The sequence below is a fragment of the Antedon mediterranea genome, chromosome 5 (assembly GCF_964355755.1).
Source record: "Antedon mediterranea chromosome 5, ecAntMedi1.1, whole genome shotgun sequence".
NCBI classification, from domain to species: Eukaryota; Metazoa; Echinodermata; class Crinoidea; order Comatulida; family Antedonidae; genus Antedon; species Antedon mediterranea.
Window position 1 is genome coordinate 11,676,788 of NC_092674.1, and position 26,745 is coordinate 11,703,532.

The 26,745-nt window shown below is 32.5% G+C and overlaps 1 protein-coding gene across 1 annotated transcript; it reads right to left on the bottom strand.

Moving 5' to 3' along the window:
• Window positions 1-85: 85 nt before the first annotated feature.
• Window positions 86-24,947, bottom strand: LOC140049677 (alpha-N-acetyl-neuraminyl-2,3-beta-galactosyl-1,3-N-acetyl-galactosaminide alpha-2,6-sialyltransferase-like). The gene is made up of 7 exons (XM_072094625.1): window positions 24,904-24,947; window positions 24,551-24,614; window positions 21,701-21,929; window positions 9,578-10,005; window positions 7,337-7,444; window positions 6,449-6,723; window positions 86-279 (listed from the first exon to the last, which is right to left on the bottom strand). The coding sequence occupies exons 2-7, from the start codon at window positions 24,559-24,561 to the stop codon at window positions 86-88; spliced, it is 1,245 nt and encodes a 414-aa protein (XP_071950726.1). The 5' UTR covers window positions 24,562-24,614; window positions 24,904-24,947.
• Between the last annotated feature and the right edge of the window lie 1,798 nt (window positions 24,948-26,745).

Sequence of the window (26,745 nt, forward strand, 5' to 3'; positions counted from 1 at the left end):
GGAAGACCGTCAAGACCAGGTGCTTTGCCAGATTTCATCTGTTTGCAAGCAATTGACACCTCAGCCTCGGAGAACCTCTCGGAGCTTATCTGGTGGTTAAGTTGAAGATTTTGACAATATCCATGTCATCTACCACTGAAGTCTCCACCGATAGTAGTTTGTGGAAGTGAGTTTTCCATGCTAGAAGACGATCCTCTCCCATGATGCAGGCACTTTGAGATCTCTTCCCTGAGAGTTGTTTGACAAGTTGCCATGCAGATCTTAAGCTGTTGGCCGATGCTGGTTGATCGAAAAAAATGACCAAAAAAAACACATTTTCTGGTTAAATTATTCTTTAAAATGTCAATGGACACACTGTATGGTATAAAATGGAAGCATATACAATATGCTACCCATTGCTACCCAACTTGTATTGAAATTTTTAATTAGAAATATAACTTTATGGAAAATGTGCATAATTGACTTCAGTATTTAGAATTATTAATTATTTATCTTTATCAACTGGTACGACCTTTCCTGATGATTTGAAGTTGGGTCTAGTTACATTTATTTTAAAGAAACCTTCACTGGATCATACTTGCATGGCAAATTTTCGATCTATTTCTAATGTCGCTTTTTTATCTAATTGATCCTTGAGAAATGCATTGCTTTAGATCTCATACATTTTCTTGACGACAATCTGTTCGACCCTCTTCAATCAGCATATAGAAAGCACCATAGTACAGAGTCAGCCATTCTCAATGTGCATAATGATATTATTTTAACTCTGAATAAAGGTAATTGTCTTTTTTTTGTGTACCTCGACCTGTCGGCAGCTTCTGATACCATGGACTATTCCATTCTTATTGCAAGACTCTCGTCTATTGGTATCTGTGGATCTGCTCTAAATTGGTTCAAGTCATATTTGTCTTCTAGGAAGCAGCAGGTCCGGATTGGTAATGTCAAATCCACCTCTATCGACCTGATATGCGGTGTTCCTCAAGGATCAATACTGGGTCCAGTATTGTTTTTAGTTTACATCTCGCCCATGAGTGATATCATTAAGAGACATTATGTCCAGACATATCAACAACATTAGTAACTGATACCTACCACCTTCGTAACATAAGATCAATTCGCAAACACACTCCTCGCTTATTAAACTTGTCCATGCACTAATAACATCACGGTTAGACTACTGCAATGCCATTTTGTTTGGTCTACCAAATTAAGAACTTAATAAACTACAACTAAGTCTTTTCTTTTTTATACCAAATATTTCATTACAACGCTACAATTATTTCACCTAAAATAAACTTACATTAATTTATACTCATTTTTGTCTAAATTTAATAAAATATGCATATTTTCCAAAAATAACATCACATAATTAAATACAAGTTGGGTAGCAATGGGTAGCATATTGTATATGCTTTCATTTGATACCATACAGTGTGTCCATTGACATTTTAAATATTTAACCCGAAAATGTGTTTTTTGGTCAAAGGTCAGTAAAAGCATTTCCGGTCATTTTTTTGGGTAAAAGTTGTGTTAGACCGAATATAAATATGTATATTCTGAACAATTTGACACCAAAAGCAAATCTGTATGACAAGTGGTTGTCGAGATATAAGAACCACACATTTCTAACCCTTGACCCTGATTTTGGGCATTTTCGCCCCAGATAACGAATTTGACACATATCCCATATTGTTCCTTGGGGTCAAATTATCCTATAACAGTTGCGATATTCTCTCCTAAATTGAATGCATACAAATCTTACTCAGGTCCTACACTAGCAGTAGTTATTAATGAATAAAGGTCAATGACCTTTGACCCGACTATCTGACCAATGGCACAAGTAACCCAAAATTTGCAAAAACTTTATTTTGTTGTTTGACCACTAAAACATAGATGTAGAAACCACATTTGTCTTTTTAAACCCAGGAGTTGAGGAGTTATGAGCCATCAAATGCCACAAAAAGGTCACTGACCTTTGACCCTCAATATCTCACTAACGCAGCAACTAGAAGGCTGCAAAAATTTTTTGGTAATTATTGACACCTAAAGCTACAAGAAAATACCAAAAGACCTTTTATTAGAATTTTTTCAAGGTCAAACCATATATAGCCTCTACTATTAACCAAAGATTGTTTTGTATAGAGATTGTTAGAATGTAACTAAAGAGGGCAGTATATATGCTGCAACCAACAACTTGTTACATTTACACGCGGCTAATAAATCAAAAATACCGTAAAATTTTCATTTTTATTCTCATTTATTTGACCAACAAACGAACCATAATGTAAAATATGGGTGTCACGAAACCTAAGACCACGAAAGCTAAGACCCCCTAAGACCTAAGATCACGAAAGCTAAGACCCAAGACCTAAGATTGCAAATTCTAAGATATACTACAGCTTAAAAACAATACTTGTTTATCCATACATAATTTTAAACATAGTAGATTTCATTTATTACCATAAATATAATTAAATACTACCGCAAAACATAGATAAACTCACATTATTTTCGCCCGTTGAGTAAATGTATATTTTTCCTTTACAACAAACAAACTTGACTGGTTGTTTGTTGGTATATATTTACTCCATTGTGTTGGTTCAGAGGATGTTTTTCTTTCGCACCTGCCTTTCTTGTTCTATTTTGACTCCAAATTTGTTAACTGACTTTATTCTGAATATCACACTTTAAAATTAGGACTTATATAAGTACTTTCAGAAGGAGAAACACACAAAAACAAATAAATAAATCCTTTAAATTGATGTTTTTACAGACGTGTTTCTTTGTATACTTTACTCCATGGTATACTGTAAGAACTCCTCATGCTCAATGTTTTTGTTTCTATGAAGCGCCAAAAGAGCAACAATAATAGTACAAGTATAAAAACAGAAAGAAAACGAAACAAAAAAACTTATTATCATGATTTTTAAATTAAAATTTATTTGCGAGTATTTATTTCTTCGTACTAGCATGATTATACTATTATTATTACAATTTTAATTTTACATTGTTCCATCCACACTGTAGATGGACTCTACAGAGTTTTCAGCCCTCTATATAATTTTTGCTCTATTGACGTTCCATAGAAACAAAAACATTGAACATGATGTAGGCCTAACTGTAGTGTAGGCTAGTCATGCGAAATTCGCAAACAGTATGTGTGCGAGAAAAACGTCTGTAAAATCATCAATTTGAAAATTTATTTGTTACTTTTTATGTGATTCTTTTTCATAAAGTGCTAATTCTAAGGTGTGGTATTCAGATGTTGGGAGTTAAAATACAAGGCAGGTGCGAAAGATAAATATTTGTAATCTTAGGTCTTGGGTCTTAGCTTTCGTAATCTTAGGTCTTAGGGGGTCTTAGCTTTCGTGGTCTTAGGTTTCGTGACACCCTGTAAAGGATACAGACTGAGACGGACTGCTAAAGTAAATGAGATTACTATAACTACAAGAGTTAATATAGTCGACGTTGTTTTGAGGATGGAGATCAACCTTGAATTACGGTCAGACTTTCAACATTGTATCAACGTTAAAAAATAGTGACGTCCTATCGACGATGGTAGATTGACCTTGAATTTTTAGACATCAACCTCGATTTCAACGTTGACTCAACGTTGAATAGTGCCGTTATACCAACAAAGGTGTATTGTCCACGTAGTAGTAGAAGTAAGTATCACGCTTCAAACTGAATTCAACGTTAACGTTAAAATAATGACGTAGGGTAGACGTCCGACTTTGACCTAATTTCAACGTTGATTAAATAAAATAAATTTATAATAAACAACTTAGAAGTACAGTAGATACAAAAAACAATTATTATAATCATTCATTCAATCAATCGATCTTTGATTTACACCTTTTACAAAATTTAGGCCTATGGAAAATAATCACATTTTGTCCTTTTTTTGGTAAAATTGTATTTTAATGAATAACAAATATTTTTGTAACATACCGTACTTGCACAACTTTTAAACCTGCCATAAATATTTTTATGGAAGTGGTTTAAAAAAAGAAATTTTAAATTCGCCTTACAATTAGAGCTTTTATAGGCCTATGTAAAATACTGATTTTATTCATTTTTGGCTAAAAATCGCACAAAAAAATGTTATCTAGAATGCTAATTCATACATTAAATGAAAGCAACTTAATGATAATGTTTATATTCATTGGAAGTAGTAATGGAAGTTGTTGTCATAAACCTATCATAAGTTAATTATTATAAATTTAGAAAATAATTCGTGACTGTGCGTTCAGTAGTCAATATGGAACGTATAATGCTTTTTCAATTGTTTTTGTTTTCTACTTCAATTCTACAAGACAGTATACGGTATCGGTTATGCTGGTCTGTCTGTCTGTCAATGTATGGTATGTCGGTCTGTCTGTCTGTCAATGTATGGACACTTTCAAATACAATATACAGTGTAATAATTTATTCAATGACGTGTGACTTTAAATATATAAATAAGGCGGCAAGTAAAGTGGATTGAACTCGTATGAATATAACGGCAGGTTTCATTTTAGCTCGACAAATTATCGATTAATCTCATCACAAACATCGAAAAATCGTTACAACTATAGCACAATATTGACCCAATCTGTTGACAACACAAACCCATGGTCCAGGCCTAAACACTATGCTCAATCTCGGATAGGTCAAATATTTGAAACATTAACAACTCCGATGAAATATCTTTTTTATCCCTGTATTGTTTCAGATCACAACAATAAGTATAAAGGAAAACAAAATTGCTACAAATTTCATTACGACGAACTGATATGACCACTCTCGCATCCAGACGAGAGACGTTGATTCAAAAATTTGGAGAAAGGCTCTTGAAATCGGAATTGTACAGAACTATTTTGCCCGACTACCGCATTATTACTAGAGAGCTTAGATCAACCACGGTAGATAAACCCCTAATTAATATACCTATTTGCAGAACTAACCGTCTTAAGACTTCGCCTGCCCTTACTATAAGTAGAATCCTTAATTTAAACAGTACCTGATCACGCTGAAGATGGCTATGTTATAAATATTTACATATATAGGCCTATGCATTTGTATATAAATTTTGTAATCTTTTTAACATAACATAATTTTATTTTTTTAACTGATTTTTTCAAATTTTTTAATGTTTTGTATAAATTTTTGTATTTTTTTAAATGTTTCTGTTTCCATATATTTATATATATATTTTTGTAAATCAACAATTTCAGCCTTCGGGCTGCATGTTTTTTATTGTATAAACCTGAATAAAAAAAAAAAAAATAAATAAAATAAATATATCATTTTATACAAATAATCCATATAAATTAAAATATATTTATCTTATGTCTACTACAAATACTGATCTCTACTAAGCTTGGAAAATATTATTATTTTTTTATTTAAACGTAGAAAAGAATTCTTAAATGCACTCTAATGTTACTTACATAAGTGTTACATTATTTTATTTGGGTCAAAGGCCATAAATAAATGTTTTTTTCGGATCATTCCAAGAAAGAAAGTTAAAGAGTTGCTATATTAGTCAGATTTAAGCAATACAATGAAAGCCCCAGTGGTCTAGTGGTTAGAACATCTGCATATAAGTAGAAGGTTCCGGGTTTGAATCTCGGTTGGGCGAATTTTTCTCATTCTCACATATTTCCTTATCTTAATTGTTTCAAATTAATTAATTGATTAATTAAATTTCAGTATCTCACCGGGCGGTTTAGAATTTATTTTGTGCCTGTTTATATTTTTATAAAATATATATATATATATATATATATATATATTCAGGTTGAAATTTTCAGACCGTTTGGATAGAGTGCTCAATACCAAGGTAGAGCATAAATAAATAAAATAACAGCAGAAAACTTGGTTACTTCATTGTTTTAATCACTACAAATTTGTTTCGTACGACCAGCATGTAGCTGGCCGCACTCTTCAGGTGAAATATAAAACATAAGTGACACAGTTGTCTCATAGTGCTTAATAGAAGTGAGTCATCGGGAAGTCGTATACAATAGCCTATTGTTTTAGATAAACTGTTTGGATCTGCAATTTAGTAAGAATTTTTTCCTATGTCTACAATAGTACAAGTAGAGACTAACTCGTTCTTACGGTTCAGTGAGCATAGCTCTGGTTGACATATAATAACATACATACACAACTGTGTCACTTATGTTTTATATTTCACCTGAAGAGTGCAGCCAGCTACATGCTGGTCGTACGAAACAAATTTGTAGTGATTGAAACAATGAAGTAACCAAGTTTTCTGCTGTTATTTTATTTATTTATGCTCTACCTTGGTATTGAGCACTCTATCCAAACGGTCTGAAAATTTCAACCTGAGTATATATATATATATATATATATATATATATATATATATATATATATATATATATATATATATATATATATCAAAGATGAATAAGCGTTTTCTTTACTTTTGATAGCTTACGACGTCTCCGTAAACGTTTAGTAATAAACCTTCTTCTCATGTTGTCCAAAAATGTTGTATGCAGAGTTCCGTTTTCGTTATCTTTTTCCTTCTTTTCTGGCCACGCGGGGTATTTAAAAGTTATGTTTTTCAAGGTTGACCACCGACGAAAAATAGCCTTTTCAGTGAAAAACAGATGACCACTCCGTGCCCTGTACTCACTCTTGTTATAATATGTACATTCTTGCGTATTATTCTCGTAATAGTGATATGGCACACTTGCGTTGGTGGTAGAACTGTAGAAAAGATTTGCAAGAGTTAATAATTGCATTAGAAGGTTCATTTTTCCTTAAATGCCCTTCAATCCAAACATTAAGACCAGCATAGGAAGTGTTAAATAAATATTGCTAGCTCATACACATGTTTTGGCCAATCCCTACCAGCAGTCAAATTTCACATTCTAGATCAAGCCTGAAACATGCATAGCCTTTTAGCATCCTGTCCTTCTCTTAAGCCTTGTCTACACTATCAAATTTTATGTGACAAAAAAATGTGATGTGCCCATATATAGACATGATGATGTCATATCACTACCATATTTAAACATAGCACTACCATATATGAGCACATCAAACCTTTTTGACACGTAAAGTTTGATAGTGTAGATAAAGCTTTAGATTGCTTCTATCAAAGAGAAAAAAGAACCCCTTCCATTCCCAGCAAAAATCCTGTATTCATACAATGCAAAGTTTAACCATTTATATATTTTTGAAACTAAGATAGAGTAGAAAAGTACCGTACTTTACAAGTAGGGTCTACGTTATATGATATATCATAACGCCAAATATGATGATACCGGTGTCTACATAGTCAGAAATTGAGTTTTGAGCCGCAATTTGGGTGACTTACTTGCAATAACTTTCATATGCCATACCGTATACAGTTATACTAGGGCATACTTCTATGGCAAACACCATTGTATACCATCCTGTTGTCAACATTGTGCGAGCTTCTTTTCTGTTACCATTACATAATATAAACAATGATAATATACATTATTAGCATTGTATAAAATGTGCATAAATATGTTAAATACTGTAACAATAATTCAAATATTGTATACTGTATACATTACGATATATGTTAGAAATAAAGATGTAAAGGTTGTATCTATATATAAATTTACGTAAGGGCAAAATTCGGTAAATCTCGGTTTATTTCTAGAATTTCTACTCGATGGTATATAAAGTTGGTTCATACTTTCGGTACTGATTTTAACCATCTGATGTAACCCTGTTTACTAATTAAATTGAGTTAGGTAATTAGTTATTGACGATTAAAACGAATTTAGGTTCAACGATTTGCCCCAAATAGGGGTGTTTTCCGATCGTGGTATACACTGTCTAATGGATGTCCATCTTGAAAAATACCCGCCACAAAAATACGAGGAGGCTTCGCATTTTCCTATCTCCTCCTACGATAATTGTTTTTAATAGCTGAAAACTGGTTGAACAGCTAGAGTACAGCATCATAATGTTGAAGACAGGCCGATTTTCTTTAAAAAATACTATTTTGATAGATTTAATATACGATTATACAAATGTATTGATTTGCGATGAATGGAACATTTCAATCTCTGTTTCACAAGTGTCTATTCCCTCAGGCGTCGTAAAGGCAAGTACAGTACTGTATACTCGAAATTCGATCCATTTTTGTTTTCAATCTGTGCTGCAGAGGTTGGATATAATTTTTTTTTAAACGGATAATGAGCTAGCGTTTTCACTCGCCGTATATTATGTACAAATCTTTATTATTGCAGTTAAACCACCAACATCATCACCTTTCCCTCACTGGCATGAGTAGCGTTGTAAAACCAGTAGAGAATAGGCCTACGGTACATCACATGCCCTAAACGCAGAACAACTTTGGTGGGTAGGGTAGGAACCAACTTAAGTATGAATTGGCTCTAAGAAACAATTGAAAACCATTAGGCCTACTAATTAAGTTGAGTTAGATAATTTAATATTTATTGACGATTAAATCGAATTTATGATTTTCCCCGAATAGAGGTGGTTTTCACAAATTGTTTTACATTATATTATAAACATATACACGTCGTAGTGATGTATCGTTACATGTGCTGTACTATTTCAATCGAGTAGGACGGTGATAGTTTCAACAAAGTATTACATCGCAATGTTTTACTGTGTTTAGTGGTATATTATTTGTAAAACATGAAAGCAATTAATATTTCGTTACTAAATGGATAAAGAATATATTTTAACATTGTTCCTCTTTGCACCCATCCTCTTCCCCATCCCTCAACCCTAATGTTACATACAAAACACAAATTAAGTTTGTTTAAATTTGACTTAAACAATTGGTCTTATTTTGTGACAAGTTTCTCTTTCGGAAGTAATAGGGTGCTAATTTTAGTTGAGTACATAAATCACAGTGTCTATTTATTCGTTCCTGTACACGACATGTATTATTGTCCTGCGGTACGTACATTTGAAATCGCCAGTTTTTTAACGCTGAAATTATTATGTATTCGAGAACCATCTGTGGGCACGACCTAGTAATATAAATTTACGTTAGGGTACAATTAAAAAACATTTACGTGTAAATAATAACCAGAGATCGTATACAGTCTCGGTTACTCACCCTAGCTATTTCGATAGGTAGATTTGAAAACAGCTTATTCTGACTATACGATATTGCTCAATATTTATCTTGTAGAGCGACTTGAAATAGTTTCAATCAAAATCTTTCATATGTCGTGTCTACGACGCGTTTAAAAATAAATTTCAAACGGTGAGTTACATTAAGCCTTTTTCCTATACTAGGCAAATTTAAAAAAAAAGCGTCGCAGGAAGGGATTTGAAAGATAGAAACATGAATCCACACGCATGAGCATAAGATGAAGCTTTCGATTCGCGCGAACAAATTCGCCTAGTGGTGGAAAAATGCCTTTTTAAAATCTTGTTGCACATTTCTTTATCTCGCGTTGTCTAACTAGATTGGTCACCGCAATTATTTCCGAAATTATGGTCAATAGAAAAAATTTTAAATAATCGCCAAAGAAATGGACTATCAACAAAATTACTTATACCCTACGTCTCAATTAAATTATAACGACGATTGAATTACCTTGTAAAACCTGTTTCTTGTTTAAAAAGGTCTTCAGCTAAAACCATTCTGTCTGGTAGAGATGAGTATATTGGAATATCTTGGTAAAGGTAGGCTAAAAGAAAGGCGTAGCGGTATTCTTCGTTTGTGAGCTTCGGGACTTCTTCAGTCATACTCATCCAACTAATGATAATCATCTGAGTTCGAGTTGTGTTGTTTACCAAGACCTCCAATAGTACATTCTTTTTGCCTAGCGATTTCCTAAAGTTCCGATGGCCCACAACTCTGACGGTCGTGCGAGTGCCAACATCATGTTCAAAGCCAACCACAGAGGCTAGATTCATTCGTATGACACAGTGGTGTTGATCAATCTCTCTTCCAGCGTTTGATCCTAATAAATGACCAGAGCTTGTCACGACAGCACAGTTATTGCAAGTAAGACGAAGACTCTAATCAGAATAATTAATATTAGTATTCTGCAATAATGATATGTTTAACTAGTTCGAATTTTGCAGTAAGTCATTAAATTATTTAATGATTGCTATTGATATTACCTCCGGCCGCCTATACCTATTTTTGTCTGAGATATTTGCGTGACATATTGTGTTCAAAAACGACTTCATTCAATTTTGGAGGCAATCCGGACCACTTTTTATTATTTTACTAATTTTAGGCCAAAACTACAAGACTCGTTTTACTCCTGGTGAAAGTGGTTGCAACCTTCTGACTGCTCTTGTTAATATTGATTTTTAAATGTTAAAACAATTTTAAACAATTTTGTCTATTTGTTTTATTTTTAAAAAAAACATTTAATTTTTCTTTTATCGTTTTTTGTTGTAAAAAAATGTCTGTTACATTTCACATGATTACACGACGATACAAACTAATTTTGATTGAGAACCAAAGCTGACCGTTAAATAAAATAATGAGTTTCATTTTGGTACCGCGCTCTGTAATCTAGTGAACTGAAATATCTTGATTTTGAATTGCGAATGATTGCAATATGGAAATGAAGAAACCAGTTTGAATTCGGGAGGTTCAACCCTATACATTTGTATAAATAAATATAGTCTAGATAGTGTTGTTTTATTTTGTAGGCCTACTGTATATCAATAAATTAATTAAGTTATTAATATGTCATAAAACATAGGATATACTCTAGTAGCTAGATCAACTTTCGTATGCACTTTGAGGTCCAGAGAATTTGACTTCAGAAATTGGTTTAGGGTGGTTAAACAATAATTTTTGGCTTGGTTACACATTTTGAAAATGTGGCTAAAGGTCAAAAGGTCAGGTGAAAGACCAAACACCAATATGCCCTTAAATCTCAACAACCACTGGTCACAGCGAAGTAATTTTGGTCTCAAATTGATCAGAAGGTATACATTTATATTCAGTCTAATGGGACATTTTAGTTAAAAATGACCGGAAATGCCATTTCTGACCTTTGACCCACAACCCAGGGCATGTATGTATCTCCGTAACTACTGGTCGTAGACACTTGAATTTGGTCTTAAATTGTTCGAAATATATATTTTGTTATTTGTTACACATTTTGAAAAATGTTACAAAAGGTCAAAGGGTCAGGGTCAAGGGTTATATGAACAAATAAATAAAGGTACTTGTATCTCAAGTCAATTTTGGTCTCAAAATGTACAGAAGGCATGCATTTATATTCAATCTAATTGGGCAATTTAGTAAAAAATGATTAGAAATGCCATTTCTGACCTTTGACCCACATACCAGGGCATCTTCATATCTCTGTAAGTACTGGTCATAGAAACTTAAATTTGGTATCAAATTGTTCAAAATATACATATTTACATTCATTGTAATAGAAAATGTGGTTAAAAGATGAACAGAAAAACATATCTCTACACAACTTATCCTTAGACAGTAATGTTATGCAATAACTGATACTTTTAATTGTTTCAATTTCAAGTACTATTTATTGCTGTCCATGAGAACATTTTGATAAACGTCAAGCTCAACAGTTCTTTTCAGAAATGTAGAAGTAACTTGCCATGTGTATCCGATTAAACGCCCCGGGCATTTGTTGTTCAAAAGGGTTTTTAGGGGGAGGGGAGGCATCTTTATTTGGGGTATAATATGGTAACATGTATAATCAAATAAATACCACCTAGATGTAAAAAAATACAGTTAAAAAAATGATAAAATTATGTCAAAATGCTTGGTAAATTGTAGATTATGGTAGTTAATGAATTGTGTTGTGATACATTTATTTTGTAAATGCATGTGGCGGAGCGTTTATTCCACATGATGTTCATTGGAGGGAATGGTGGTGTTTATTTGAGGGAGGCTTTTAGTCAAAGCGGGTGTAAATTTGAATAAATACTCAAGCTCAACAGTTAAGAATGCTAGAAGTAACTTACCATAGTTACCCGAATAAAAGGCCCGGGCATTTATTTATTCAGGGAAGGCGTTTTTTTGGGGGGGGGGGGGGGGTGTAATAATGGTAACATGTATAATCAAATAAATAAACGTTGTGATTTTACTTAACCAAGGTATAGTTTTTTACAGCTCCTGAAATATAGTTAAAATTTGACGTTTTCTAAATCTCGATTGATTTCTAAGTGAGTATAATACAGTGAATAAGTCAAGTTAAACCAAGTCTTTGTTAAGGTGGAAATTTTTACCTGAAAGAAATACTAGGAAAAAACAATTTATATATCGTTCACGTCTAAGCCCGGTGAAAGCCAAACAATGGCGTCAAAAACCCATAGAAACGGGACTAACAAAGGAATGTACAGTGCTGCACAGGCTGACGGTGACGAAATCAGCAGGATGAACGGGCAAACAGTAAACAAAGAACGTAGTGTAGTGAAGCCAATCTTTTTGAAGGCTGATCAAATACCAACAGGAAAAAGCTTTTTCAAAGATGAAGACCTATGTATAGCCCTACTAAAAATAATTGCTGCAGAAAGTGTAATCGGTGTTCAAAAAATACGGAACCTATGGCGAATTTATCTAAATAATAGAAATGATAGAGTGAAACTAATTACGAATGGACTAAACATTAGGATTGTAATATTACAATTCATGATAAAAATCCTTATTTGGCATACAACAACATGGAAACAACGAGAATAGTCATAAAGGATATACCATTATTGGTTGCTGACGTAGAGATTGCTAGCAAGTTGAAAGCGCTAGGATGCAAACCAATAGGAGATGTTACAAGGCTAAAAATAAGGGTTAATGGTCAATTAACCAGCTGGCTAAACGGTGACAGAGCTGTCGTTGTAGAAAAGCTAAAATCGCAAATACCAAGACAGATAATAATAAATGGTTTTAGAGCACGGGCTTTTCATGACGGTCAGGAAGTGAAATGCAACAAATGTACAAAGACTGGGCATTTAGCTTTTCAATGCAAAGCTGATATAATCTGTTTCAAGTGTCATTTACCAGGGCATACTAGGGACAGATGTAATGTTGAAGCGCATAATGTATCATCATCTGGTTCACCTGGTGCATACATTAATAAAGTTTGGGAATCGGTTTTTAACTTTGAAAACCCAAAAAATAATAATGCTAACGATAACCACTACGGGAAAAGAGCTACGGTACAATCTGATACAGAAACACATGATGAAGTGTTTAGTATTGATGGAAGTAGTGAATCATCAGATGATGAAAATGCGCAGAAAGAAACAAGTGTGATCACTATAGAACAACACACAAACCAAAATGAGCAGGAAGATGATGACAGAGAGGAGCAGAGAGAAGAGCAGGAAGTGGACGAAAGAGAGGAGGAGGAAGTTGAAGAAGGAGAGGAACAAGAAGTACCGGGAAGAAAGTACCAGAAATCTGAAGAAAGAGAGGAGCAGGAAGTTGGGGAAAGAGAGGAGCAACAGAAGAAGGTAACTGACTACTTTGAAAAAAGTATGCAAAAAAGTAAAAGTGTTAGCACAAACAAGAAAGCAGCGAGATATCTGAAGGAACAGTCCGGAAATGAAGGCAGGACAGAAGAAAAAACAAAGAGTATTGAAAAAAGAAGTTTAAGAAAGAGAAACAAAAACAAGTAATTTAATCTTAATAATATGTATTCTAAATATTGTAATTTCCCTAGGAAGCTCTTTACTCTAATCTTATGAATTTACATTGTATAACACTAAACGTTAGAGGAGCTAGAAATATAAATAAGCAACATAAGCTATTCCAATGGGTAACAGATCAAAAAGCGGATATATGTCTGCTTCAGGAAACCCATCTAACAAATGAGATTATTAATAAATCAAACTTTGTTTGGGAAGGTGAAGCGATCCATAGTATAGGTAATTCACATAGTAGAGGAGTGTCGATACTATTACGAAAAGGTCTTGAATGCAAAATTGTTAAAAAGTTAACTGATATTGATGGAAGATATATATTTCTTAATTTAATGATAAATGAAAAGGAATTGGACATTATAAATATTTATGCTCCTAATGAAAGCAAAAATAGAAGTGCATTCTTTAGGACTATACACAAATGTTACAATGACTTTGATGGAGGGAAGGGTAATTCTATCATTCTAGGTGGAGATCTGAAATGCATCATGAATAGTGACATTGACCAAAAAGGTAGCGCAAATAGGTCTGATAAATCTGTTTTTACGATTAAAAACCTAATGAAAAATTTAAATTTAAATGATATTTGGAGATCCAAAAACATGAATAAGCGACAATTTACGTGGCGTAAGAGATTTAACAACATTTTCCGTAGGCTGGATTACTGGTTAATATCAGAAGATCTCTTTTCAAATGGAGATGTTTTAGCCTGTGACATTCGTCCAGCTATTCTCACAGATCACCAGGCGGTATCAATTAAAATAGATTTGCATGAAAAAAAAACGCGGTCCTGGTTTATGGATGTTCAACAATAGCTTTCTGAAAGATGAAACATTAAAAAAATTAGTAATTAAAATAATTGATGTTTCAATACTAAAAAATAATAGAGAACCTGTAAGTGCAAGTTTGTTATGGGAGCTTGTAAAAACAAAAATAAAAGAATTTTCAATTGCATACGGAAAACAAAAAAATAAAAACCAGAATAAAAAGAAAGAAAAATTACAAAAACAAATAAAAAACTTAAATGAAACAATTATGAATACACAAAATTGTGATATAACCATTGAAAATAAAATTGAAAACAAAAAAATAGAGCTTGAAAACATTTATAATGTAGAAGCAAAAAGCGCGCAAATTAGGTCCAGAGTAAAATGGATAGAGGAAGGCGAGCGGAATACAAAATACTTTCTTGGGTTAGAAAGATCCAAAAGTAAAATGAAACACATAAAAAGTTTAATTACTAAAGATGGGAGCTTAGCAACGAGCCCAATTGATATTTTAAAGGAACAAATACAACATTTCGAAGGTTTATACGCAAAAAATGTTATAAACCCTGGAAAAATTAATAAATACCTTTGTAATTCTATTATAAACAAGCTTTCAGAAATAGAAAAAGAAAATTGTGAAGGTTACGTCACTATTGATGAATGTAAAAAGGCCATTTCAATGATGGAAAAAAATAAAACACCTGGATCGGATGGTCTAAGTGTTGAATTTTATGTGTTCTTTTGGAATAATATTAAACATTTAATTTGCGATGCGTTAAATGAAAGTTATAATTCTCAAGAATTATCCTTTTCGCAAAAACGAGGTGTAATCACCCTTTTGTTCAAGGATGGAGAAAGAGAAAATTTGAATAATTGGCGTCCCATTACCCTCTTAAACACCGATTACAAAATTCTTGCACATGTATTAAGTAACAGACTTAAAATGGTTATTAAATCAATAGTAAGTTCAGACCAAAATGGTTATATAAAAGGCCGTTTCGCTGGTGAAAACATTCGGTTAATAGAAGACCTGCTTTATTATACAGAGTGTAATGATATCGAAGGGGCAATAATTACCGTAGATTTTAAGAAGGCTTTTGACTCTATTAGTAGAGATTTTATGTTCAATGTTCTAGAAAAGTTTAACTTTGGAATGTTCTTTTGTAACTGGGTAAAAGTATTATACAATAACGTTGAATGTGTCACAGTTAACAATGGTTGGGTTTCAAACAATTTTAAAATGGAAAGAGGTATTAGACAAGGTTGTCCTCTATCTGCTCTGTTATTCATTTTAGTGGTTGAAGTAATGGCATCTAGAATAAGAAACAAAGATGACTATAAGGGTATTAAACTTCCAAATAATGAAAATAACATAGAAGCTAGAATAAGCCAATTAGCCGATGATACTGTTTTGTATGTTGGTAATGACAAAAGTATTAAGTCAGCAGTCAGTGTAATTGAACGTTTTTGTGAAGTATCTGGAATGACACTAAATAAAAAAAAAAACAATGCTTTTTGGATTGGTAAATGGAAGAACAGAATAGATAGACCTTTAGAATTAAATTGGGTAAAACACCCGATCAAAATTTTAGGCATATATGTAGGGTATAATACAGAAGAATGTACCAGAAAAAACTGGGATGTTAAATTAATAGAGCTAGAAAAGACTTTAAAACAATGGAATGCTAGAAATCGCTCAATTTTTGGTAGAATAATAATCCTGAAAAGTCTTGCACTATCTAAATTAACATATACTGCAAATATCACTGATGTTCCAAAATATGTATATACACAAGTTACAAATCTAATATATAATTTTATTTTGAACAATAAAAGGGAAAAGATAAAAAGAAAAACTCTAATTGGTGATGTTGAGATGGGAGGCATTAAAATGCCCGATTTTACTCTTCATGTTAACGCACTCATGTGTGGCTGGTTAAAAAGAATTATGAATGATGATGGTGCTAAATGGAAAAATATTCCAATGTATTATATTAAAAAAATATGTGATGTTAATGTTTTACTTAATATGTCATGTTATAACATTATTGATGTTAATTCTGATAAAATTCCACTGTTTTACAAAAATATGATAAAAGCCTACATAAATTATAACAGAATCTCTAAAAAAAAACCTGAAACTTATAACGATATAATGAATGAGCAACTGTGGGGAAACCACTACGTTAAACTAAAAAAAAAAACGCTTTTCTACAAGCATTGGATTGACAGTGGCATTATCAGTATTAAAGACATTGTTAATAAGAACACTTTTTTTAACATCAAACGAAATACTGGTAAAACTACAATGTAAAACAAACTGGTTAAATGAGTATTTGTGCATTATTAAGGCAATACCAATTCAATGGAAACGTATTATTAAGGAGGTAGATATTTTCAATTGTGATGATAATGATGAATTAGTTGGGACCAAGTATGAGATTAATACTACCAAACTAATATACTCATAATTTGTGAAAGAATATTTCATTATTCCAATGTCACAACTAAAATGGGAAGAGTACTTCAATGATAACAACATTGATTGGAAAACTTCTTGGTTACGGAAAGTATGTAAAATGAAAGATAAGAAACTAGCACAATTCAATTATAAGATGTTACATAGAATACTGCCTACCAACAAACGGCTGTATCAGTGGAAAGTTAAGGAAACACAAACGTGTGACAAATGTGGAGAAATTGAAAATGAAAATCATTTGTTTTTTAGTTGTAGATTTATTCAGAAATATTGGAGGAAAATGCTTAGTATCTTTGTAAGTTTAAATCACAATAATATATCATTTAAACAATTAATACTAGGAACGGGAGATAAGCTAATAGATTATATTTACACTTTTGCAGCATTTACTATTTATAGAATATAAATGTTATCTGCACTAAATAAGCCAGTGGGTAAATCTTTATGGAATTCATTTAAAAGCAATATGTTATATAACATTGAATGTGAAACATATAACAATAAAGAAACAAGTATAGAAAAATGGGTAGCTTTAAGAAATAAGATTATGATAATATAATTTCTAATTTGATACGATTAACCGAATTACAGTGATACGGGTTACTGGTGGTACTGAGCTATTATTGTTTTTTTTTATCATGTATATAAATATATTGTATAATCCGGGTTGTAAAATGAAAACAAACAAATGAAAATGTGTGAACTATTTTAAAACGGGATAGATGATAATGATGATCCTGTCAAGTGTATAACAAAATATAAGAAAATTAATGAAAAAAGGAGTAATACAGAATTCATATATGTAAAAATGTTACTTATGAACTGTAACGACATTTACAAGTTAAATAATATGATTTTATGTAATATGAGATAATATGAATGTGAATAAAAGTGGTGTTTGCGCCACAAAAGAGAAAAAAAAAACATGTATAATCAAATAAATAAACCCCAGATAAAAAAAAAATTAATTAATATAATAAGAATAATAACTGGATTCAATCTCATTCCCTGGTGCAAGTACAATCATGTAATAAAATGTATCAGAGACAACTATAATAGACCAATTCATTGTCATTATTCCGTAACACTGTTGCATAATATTTTTGAATGTTACCGACAAAACTTATACATAATATGTATAAGTTTTGTCGGTGTATATTATACACGTCTGTTCCCAGTGTAGATAATAAAACAATATATGTTTCTGGAGATTTATTATCAATACCACTAGAAACTTTGACATGTTTTAGGTACTGAAATGCATTGACAATAAAAGCATCAGAAGTTATCATAATAAAATCATACTACAACACTGTACTACAGTACACAAGGGTGTTTTCAGGAAAGCTGCACATATTGTACAATAGTAATGAAACTATGTATTGGCATTTAAAAATATGCAAAAGATTGTTGTCAAATTGTATTCACAAACAAACAGATGATAGAATGAAGATCCATTATGAGTGCAATCGTGTCAGGATAATGATATGTCATTGTTTTATATCATTATACTGGCACCTGGAGGAGAAGATCCATTTAATGTTATCTATGACAGTGTCACTTTTATTCTAAAAGACAGACACATTTTGTTAAAAAGCATAAAGAAGAAAACGAATCATGTAAAGTACCTTTTATCAGTTGAGAAACGAATTAAAATTATTAAAATTAGAGTATTTATTCGAATTAACACCCGCTTTGAATAAAAGCCTCCCTCAAATAAACGCCACCATTCCCTCCAATAGAACATCGTGTGGAATACGCCCGCCACATGCATTTACACAATAATTGTATCACAACACATTACATTAACTACCATCTATATATAAATTTACGTAAGGGCAAAATTCGGTAAATCGCGCCTTACTTTTAGAATTTTTACTCGATGGTATATAAAGTTGGTTCGTACTTTCGGTACTGATTTTAACCGCCTGATGTAACCCTGTTTACTAATTAAATTAAGTTAGATAATTAGTTATTGACGATTAAAACGAATTTAGGTTCAACGATTTGCCCCAAATAGGGGTGTTTTCCGATCGTGGTATACACTCTCTAATGGATGTCCATCTTGAAAAATACCCGTCACAAAAATGCGAGGAGGCTTCGCATTTTCCTATCTCCTCCTACGATAATTGTTTTTAATAGCTGAAAACCGGTTGAACAGCTCGAGTACAGTATCATAATGTTGAAGACAGGCCGCTTTTCTTAAAAAAATACTATTTTGATACATGTCATATACGTTTTTACAAATGTATTGATTTGTGATGAATGGAACATTCCAAATTATTTGGTTTAACCATACAGGTATAGATTTAGATTTATGGGCCCCCTTGGAGAATAAACATAAATAGTATTGCAATGCTGTACAATACTGTTATGGTATTAACCACTTTTGATCGCAATTTGAATCGCAAATTTCTTACTGTGTGAGTGTTGGTACTGTTAGATATAATATAAACAAATATACAAATAAACTTTATTACTGTGAGTGTGGGTAGGCCCTACTGTTAGATTATAAACATATAATATACAAATAAACAAACGTTATTACTGACAGTTGCTTCTCAACGTTTGTATTAATTAATAATTTAAAAATATATAAACGTCGTAGTGGTGTATCGTTACATGTACTTTACTATTTCAATCGACTATGACAGTGAGAGTTTTAACAAAGTATTAAATCGTAAATGTTTTACTGTATTTAGTGGTATATTATTTATAGGCCTATAAAACATTAAAAACAATATTTCGTTACTGAGTGGATAAGAATATATTTTAAAATGTTTCCTCTTTGTACCTATCTTCTTCCCCCATCCCTCAACCCTTAGACCTAATGTTACATACAAAACACAAATTGGGTTTGTTTAAATGAGTCCAAATAAAAAAATTTGACTCATTTTGTTTCTCTCTCGGAAGTAATTCCCAGGGTGCTAATTTTGGTTGACTACATAAATCATTGTGTATATTTATTCGTTTCTGTAAACGACAATGTATTATAGTCCTGCAGTACGTACATTTGAAATCTCCATTTTTTTCTCGCTGGAAATACTGTTATTCGAGAACCATCTGTGGGCACGACCTAGATGGTACGCGAGCGAATCGTGGTATACACTCTCTAATGGATGTCCATCTTGAAAAATACCCGTCACAAAAATGCGAGGAGGCTTCGCATTTTCCTATCTCCTCCTACGATAATTGTTTTTAATAGCTGAAAACCGGTTGAACAGCTCGAGTATAGTATCATAATGTTGAAGACAGGCCGATTTTCTTAAAAAAATACTATTTTGATACATGTCATATACGTTTTTACAAATGTATTGATTTGTGATGAATGGAACATTCCAAATTATTTGGTTTAACCACACAGGTATAGATTTAGATTTATGGGCCCCCTTGGAGAATAAACATAAATAGTATTGCAATGCTGTACAATACTGTTATGGTATTAACCACTTTTGATCGCAATTTGAATCGCAAATTTCTTACTGTGTGAGTGTTGGTACTGTTAGATATAATATAAACAAATATACAAATAAACTTTATTACTGTGAGTGTGGGTAGGCCCTACTGTTAGATTATAAACATATAATATACAAATAAATAAACGTTATTACTGACAGTTGCTTCTCAACGTTTGTATTAATTAATAATTTAAAAATATATAAACGTCGTAGTGGTGTATCGTTACATGTACTTTACTATTTCAATCGACTATGACAGTGAGAGTTTTAACAAAGTATTAAATCGTAAATGTTTTACTGTATTTAGTGGTATATTATTTATAGGCCTATAAAACATTAAAAACAATATTTCGTTACTGAGTGGATAAGAATATATTTTAAAATGTTTCCTCTTTGTACCTATCTTCTTCCCCCATCCCTCAACCCTTAGACCTAATGTTACATACAAAACACAAATTGGGTTTGTTTAAATAAGTCCAAATAAAAAAATTTGACTCATTTTGTTTCTCTCTCGGAAGTAATTCCAAGGGTGCTAATTTTGGTTGACTACATAAATCATTGTGTATATTTATTCGTTTCTGTAAACGACAATGTATTATAGTCCTGCAGTACGTACATTTGAAATCTCCATTTTTTTCTCGCTGGAAATACTGTGTATATTCGAGAACCATCTGTGGGCACGACCTAGATGGTACGCGAGCGAAGCGAGCGTGCCATCTAGTAATCTACAATTTACCAAGCATTTTTTTCACTTTTTTATATTAATTGTGCTGTATTTTTTTTTTACATCTAGGTGGTATTTATGTGATTATACATATTACCATATTATACCCCAAATAAAGATGCCTCCCCTCCCCCTAAAAATCCTTCAGAACAATAAATGCCCGGGGCGTTTAATCGGATACACATGGCACTGCGTTACTTCTAGCATTCTGAAAAGAACTGTTGAGCTTGACGTTTCTATCAAAATGTTCTTGGGGACAGCAATAACTAGTACCTGAAATTGAAACAATTTAAAGTATCAGTTATTGCATAACATTACTGTCTAAGGATAAGTTATGTAGAGATATGTTTTTTGTTTGAAACATTAGTAATAGTATTTCTGTTCATCTTTTAACCACGTTTTCTATTACAATGAATGTAAATATGTATATTTCGAACAATTTGATACCAAATTTAAGTTTCTACGACCAGTACTTACAGAGATATGAAGATGCCATGATATGTGGGTCAAATGTCAGAAATGGCATTTCTGATAATTTTTGACTAAAATGCCCCATTAGAGTGAATATGAGAGCCTGCTGCCTTCTGAACATTTTGAGATTAAACAGAGGAGGGGGGGGGGGGGGGCTCACATAATAAAGTAATACCTTATTAGTAGCTAGACTGACATATCCAGGAAATTCCGGTTTTGATTCCAACGTTGGCTGTATTGATGCATTAAAATCTTTACGTAACATCGTTGTATTAATTGTAGTTATACGTTTTCTGATGATAGATGTATCATGAAATAGAAAAAATACCGTCAACACACAGGAGTAGCTAATCAAAATCAGAAATACCGCTGGCTGGATTATTCTGGTAGAACTAATCATAGGCCTACATCAAATTAATGAGAAACGACATACGATTTTAAACCTTTTAATAGACAAATTCAACTCCATAATTGTTACTAAAGTTACTGTATTATCGTAATTGGCCTATAATGACAAATTGTTGAAAAAATGGACGAAGGCAGGATCCCAACAAGATGAAAATCTTGTGGCGGGATTGCCTTCACAAATTAATAATTTATAATTGATAATATGAAAAAAAAAAAATAAATGAATTTATTAAAAATAATAAAATAAAAAAAATATATATCAGTAGATAATGTTGAAAAAATAAAGTAAAAATTATGAACAGATATAAGAGTACAGCTGCAGAGGGTATAGTAACGAATACGATGATGAAATGAATACATTTATCTAGCACATTATATAACACACCTGAGTGCATCCTATTTGTTATAGTTAATAGGCTTACATATCTATCACGTGTCATTCAAAATTATCTATGTGTGGTTTAAAAGTGATATTTAACTATTATTTTACTATTGCACATCCGTCGTCAGCTTTTTGTGTACTCTGTGGTTCCAGATGCCAGACGCGTGACTGATTCGCGTTCGAAAAGCAACAAGCTGTGATTGTCGTCTTACCGAATCTGAGTATACTGCACCGCCTTTTGAAAACAGGTAATTGAATAAACATTGTTAGTGCATATGCGTATGTTATAAAACATTTTTGAATTTGTTGAATTCATTGAATTCGTTGCGAAAGATTGACTGTTAAGAACAATCAAAGTGATACTGTTTTACTAAACCTCGAAAAATTTAACCAGAGCGCTTCGCAGCTGCTCTGTGTCTTGATTTATCGAGTGCTAACAATGACGTTTGGAAACAGCAGAAATGCCATCCAAATCGATAGATTGCATTTGTAAACACTCTAATACATAATATTGACCTATGTTGAAATAGAGATCAGCAGTCACTTAGGCCTACATCAAGTTAATGTATATGGCCCAAAAATTTAATTTTTCATTGTTATACGTTGACATTCCGGCACTCACGACATTCAGTGAAAACAAAGATAGGGGAACCGTACATTTATAGGTTCACATGGATTGTGCTGCAACTATGGACTTGTGAATTTACACACATACTTTTCAAGAGTTCTTAAAGTTCTGTCTACACTATCAAACTAAGTGTTCTGTGCCCATGAGCACAACACATTTTGTTGTCACTTAAAGTTTGATAGTGTAGACAAGGCTTCAGAGTTATCACAATTGTGTTTGTGTAAGAAAAAAAAATACGAAAGACACAACGAACACCACCAATTTAAGTGGTCGTAACATTAAAACGAAGAAAGTGATGTAAATTACAGATGTATATGATTTAGCAAGCAATTCCGGTGGTATAACAATACAAAGTGTATGCTGAGTACGTACGTAAATGCATTAAATAAAAAACCTTTCGCAATTTAAAAAAAAAATAAATAAATAAAAAATAGTGGGAGGGGAGAGGGCACTCGAAATCCGCCTATGACAGTATTTTGACAAAGCGTATTTTAAAAATGCAAAGTATAGCTTGTATATTTGAGGAAGTGTTGCATTTATAAGACAAGAAACTGGTGCTATTGTTATTTTATCTAGACATAAGTACAGTGACACTTGCACAAACATAACACAAAGGTTTATTGTCCTAGATTGATTTCATTCTTCTCAGATAAAATAGATCACTCTGCTTGTTCAGTTGTGTCAACAATAGCAAGTATTACCCGACAAAATGAAATGAGAATGTCAACATCCGTGAAAAGTTAATTATGACATTAGAAAAAAGCCATAAAATGCATCTAACTGAAAATAATTGTAAACAAAAAATATTTCTTACAAAAAACGCCGCTCGAAATTTTAAAATTAATCATTGTTCTTTTGATTAATTTATGATTAATTATTAAAAAGATGTCCTTTAATCGTCAAGATACATACAAATCACAGATAGTTCTTTAATTATGAATCACATGTCCATTATGGCATTTTAAAATGGTCAATTTTGAACTTAAATGTGCTGTAGCGGCGCGAAAAAATTCCCAAAATAGTTGTAATAGTAATACTGTGGATTAGTTAAAATTGAAGAAAAATTACACGCATCAAGCAGTGCTTTTATTAAGGGAATTCTTAAGCTAGTCTAGTGTGTTATTGGTGAATACGGCCACTGCTCGACTAGTTCAGATTGAGGCTACGCGCGTATCGAATACTAAAAAAACAAGGCCATGGCTGCAGTCGCGTGCTCAAGTTAGTGTTTACCGGCCAACCGACCAACCGACAGATCGACCAACCGACACAGTGAGCACACAACCGGCACACAACCGCCGCGTGGAGCGTCGTGGAAACGTAAGATTGAGATGCGATTGTATTTGCAGTTGTGAAAGACACTTTAATCGTGAAATATCCAAGCGTAGGCCTACTTTACGGAAGTGGCAAAAGTCGTCTTTCAGTCCTATGATGTGTAAATCAGGTTGATAGAGACAATGTATGGCATTGTGACTTTTAAAATTATTATACCAATAACGTTTTGAAACTAAACAAAGTCATTTTAGCTTTTCATCTATTCGATTTATTCCTATTTTTTTTCTTATTTTAATTTGGTTAAAAATAGAAACGGAATGTCACATTATACTTACAAACATTGCATCTTTTTATCATACGTCGTCGACTAATAAAACGTGTGCGTCAATTATTGCAAGCCTATAAAATAACATATAGGTAACACTGTAAATATGCCAACGAAGGAACCTTTAATGGCATATATATGCAGATAACGGTATAGAAGAATACTCTCAATCCTTGTTTTGCGATATGAATTAACCATACTGTTATGTAAATTTATCTCCCGAAAAATCATCTCTAACCTTAACTTGTAAATAAAGATTAGCAAGAATTTACGGCATCAAATAGGCCTATACATTATATAATAGTGATTCCTTTACATGTTAGGAAAATGTCTAGAAATAATAATAATAATATCAAATGTTACCTTAAATAAAAATCATCTCAGGCTAGCTGTGACGAATTCTGTAATCTTTAACCGAATTTGATAATTTTTCGAAAATGTCCCTGTACTATGCTTTACATCCCTCTATACGTGTAATAATGATCCGCTTCAGTAAACTCACAGCAATTCAATACACGTGATTGATTCCAATGTATTTAATGTGTACAATCTAAAAAGCATGTACTATTGACCAATACATTACTTAGTCTTTGAATCGTATTTATAATCAAAAAAATTATAGGTCACAATAATGCCATCGAAATGTTCATTTTCCTAGTAGGCCTACTTTGAAAATAATTAATCTAAATATTGTAAGTAGCAAGATTGTGCGTTTGTACTGTAAAATATTTGTAGATCTATGGGCTCGTGGGCCAAAGATAAATGAATTCAGGCAGCATTGCCTAAAATGAATGATATTAATTAATTAGATATTCAGGAAGTACTTTAATCGCCAAACGAAATGCCATGTAAAATAATGACCGAATATTGTCGGCTACATAAGCCTACAATGAGCAGACAATGCAGAGCGCGTTTTATTGTTTCACAGCACTACATTTTCATATTCAATTAGCTATTATGCAGTATTATTATCAGTATTTCTAAATTGACTTTCCTAAAGAGAGATAAAAGCGAGAGGAACCTTCTGCTTGATATGCAGATGTCCTAACAATTACATCACTGTCATAATAATAAATATAGTGTGGATACTGGGTGGAAATAATACCTTTTTCAATAAGCAGTTAGAAAGGATACACACTGTTTCCATGGATTCTGATTCCGCTTCGCTAACCCATGGGAAACTCGATTTAGGTGGGGTGTAACAGGAAGAGAACATTCCTCTTCGGATTTTAGACATCATTCGAAAAACATACTATTTGTCTACTCTGATATAATAATAGACTAATCCTACCACATACATATAAATATAGCTATCGAAATTTCGACATAGTATTTTTGTTTTATTATATATTTAGACCGGACGCTCAGAAAGTTTATTCATGTAAAAAGCCACAAATGGTTTGATGGGATGATTATGTAGATATATGAGATTCAATAATCAATATTGCTGCCGGGGGATATCCTGTAAATTTTTCCTGGAGACACCAAATAGGATAGGAGGGATAGAAAATCGACTCTTAATAATGTGAAAAGTCACTCGGATAAAAGTTGTTGGACATTGTCCCCATATGTGTATACAATGTTAAAACATGACAGCAACTTTATCCTGTAAGTTGCCCGAGACAGTAGCCCAAAGTGACCACTAAAAATGGTGTTAATCATGTCAAGAGCCACAAGGCTAATTCCTTTTGTATTGTAACTGTCACACATTATGGGATGCCCAAAAATACCATTGACAGCTACTTTATCCTGTAAGTTGCTAGACACCTAAACACATTCCTGTCATTTGATTGGACGATTGTGGGTCACATGGCGTGCAATAGTACGCACTATTAAACGATCGTTTAATAGTACTTTTTAAAACGTTTTTGTGTACGAAAAAAAAACGTTTCGCGGATGAAAAAAAATCCCCTATACAAAAATTACTGTGAAATACAACAGCGCCACCTGTCGTCCTGCCTTTGTTGTAAACACCACCGCGGGATATGCAACAGCAGCAGATTTTTGTGTACGATTTGGAGATATATATGTACTAATTTCATTAAAAAAGGCATTTAAATTAGCTTTAGATCGTTTTTAGGATTTTGATTAATTAATGGGGACATCCCTACAAGACGTGGAATTGTTGGAAAAACCTTAATTAGCCTAGATAAGTTCAAATTTTCTGTCGAAGTTTTGCTTTTCAGCCAAGCTAGTACAGTACTA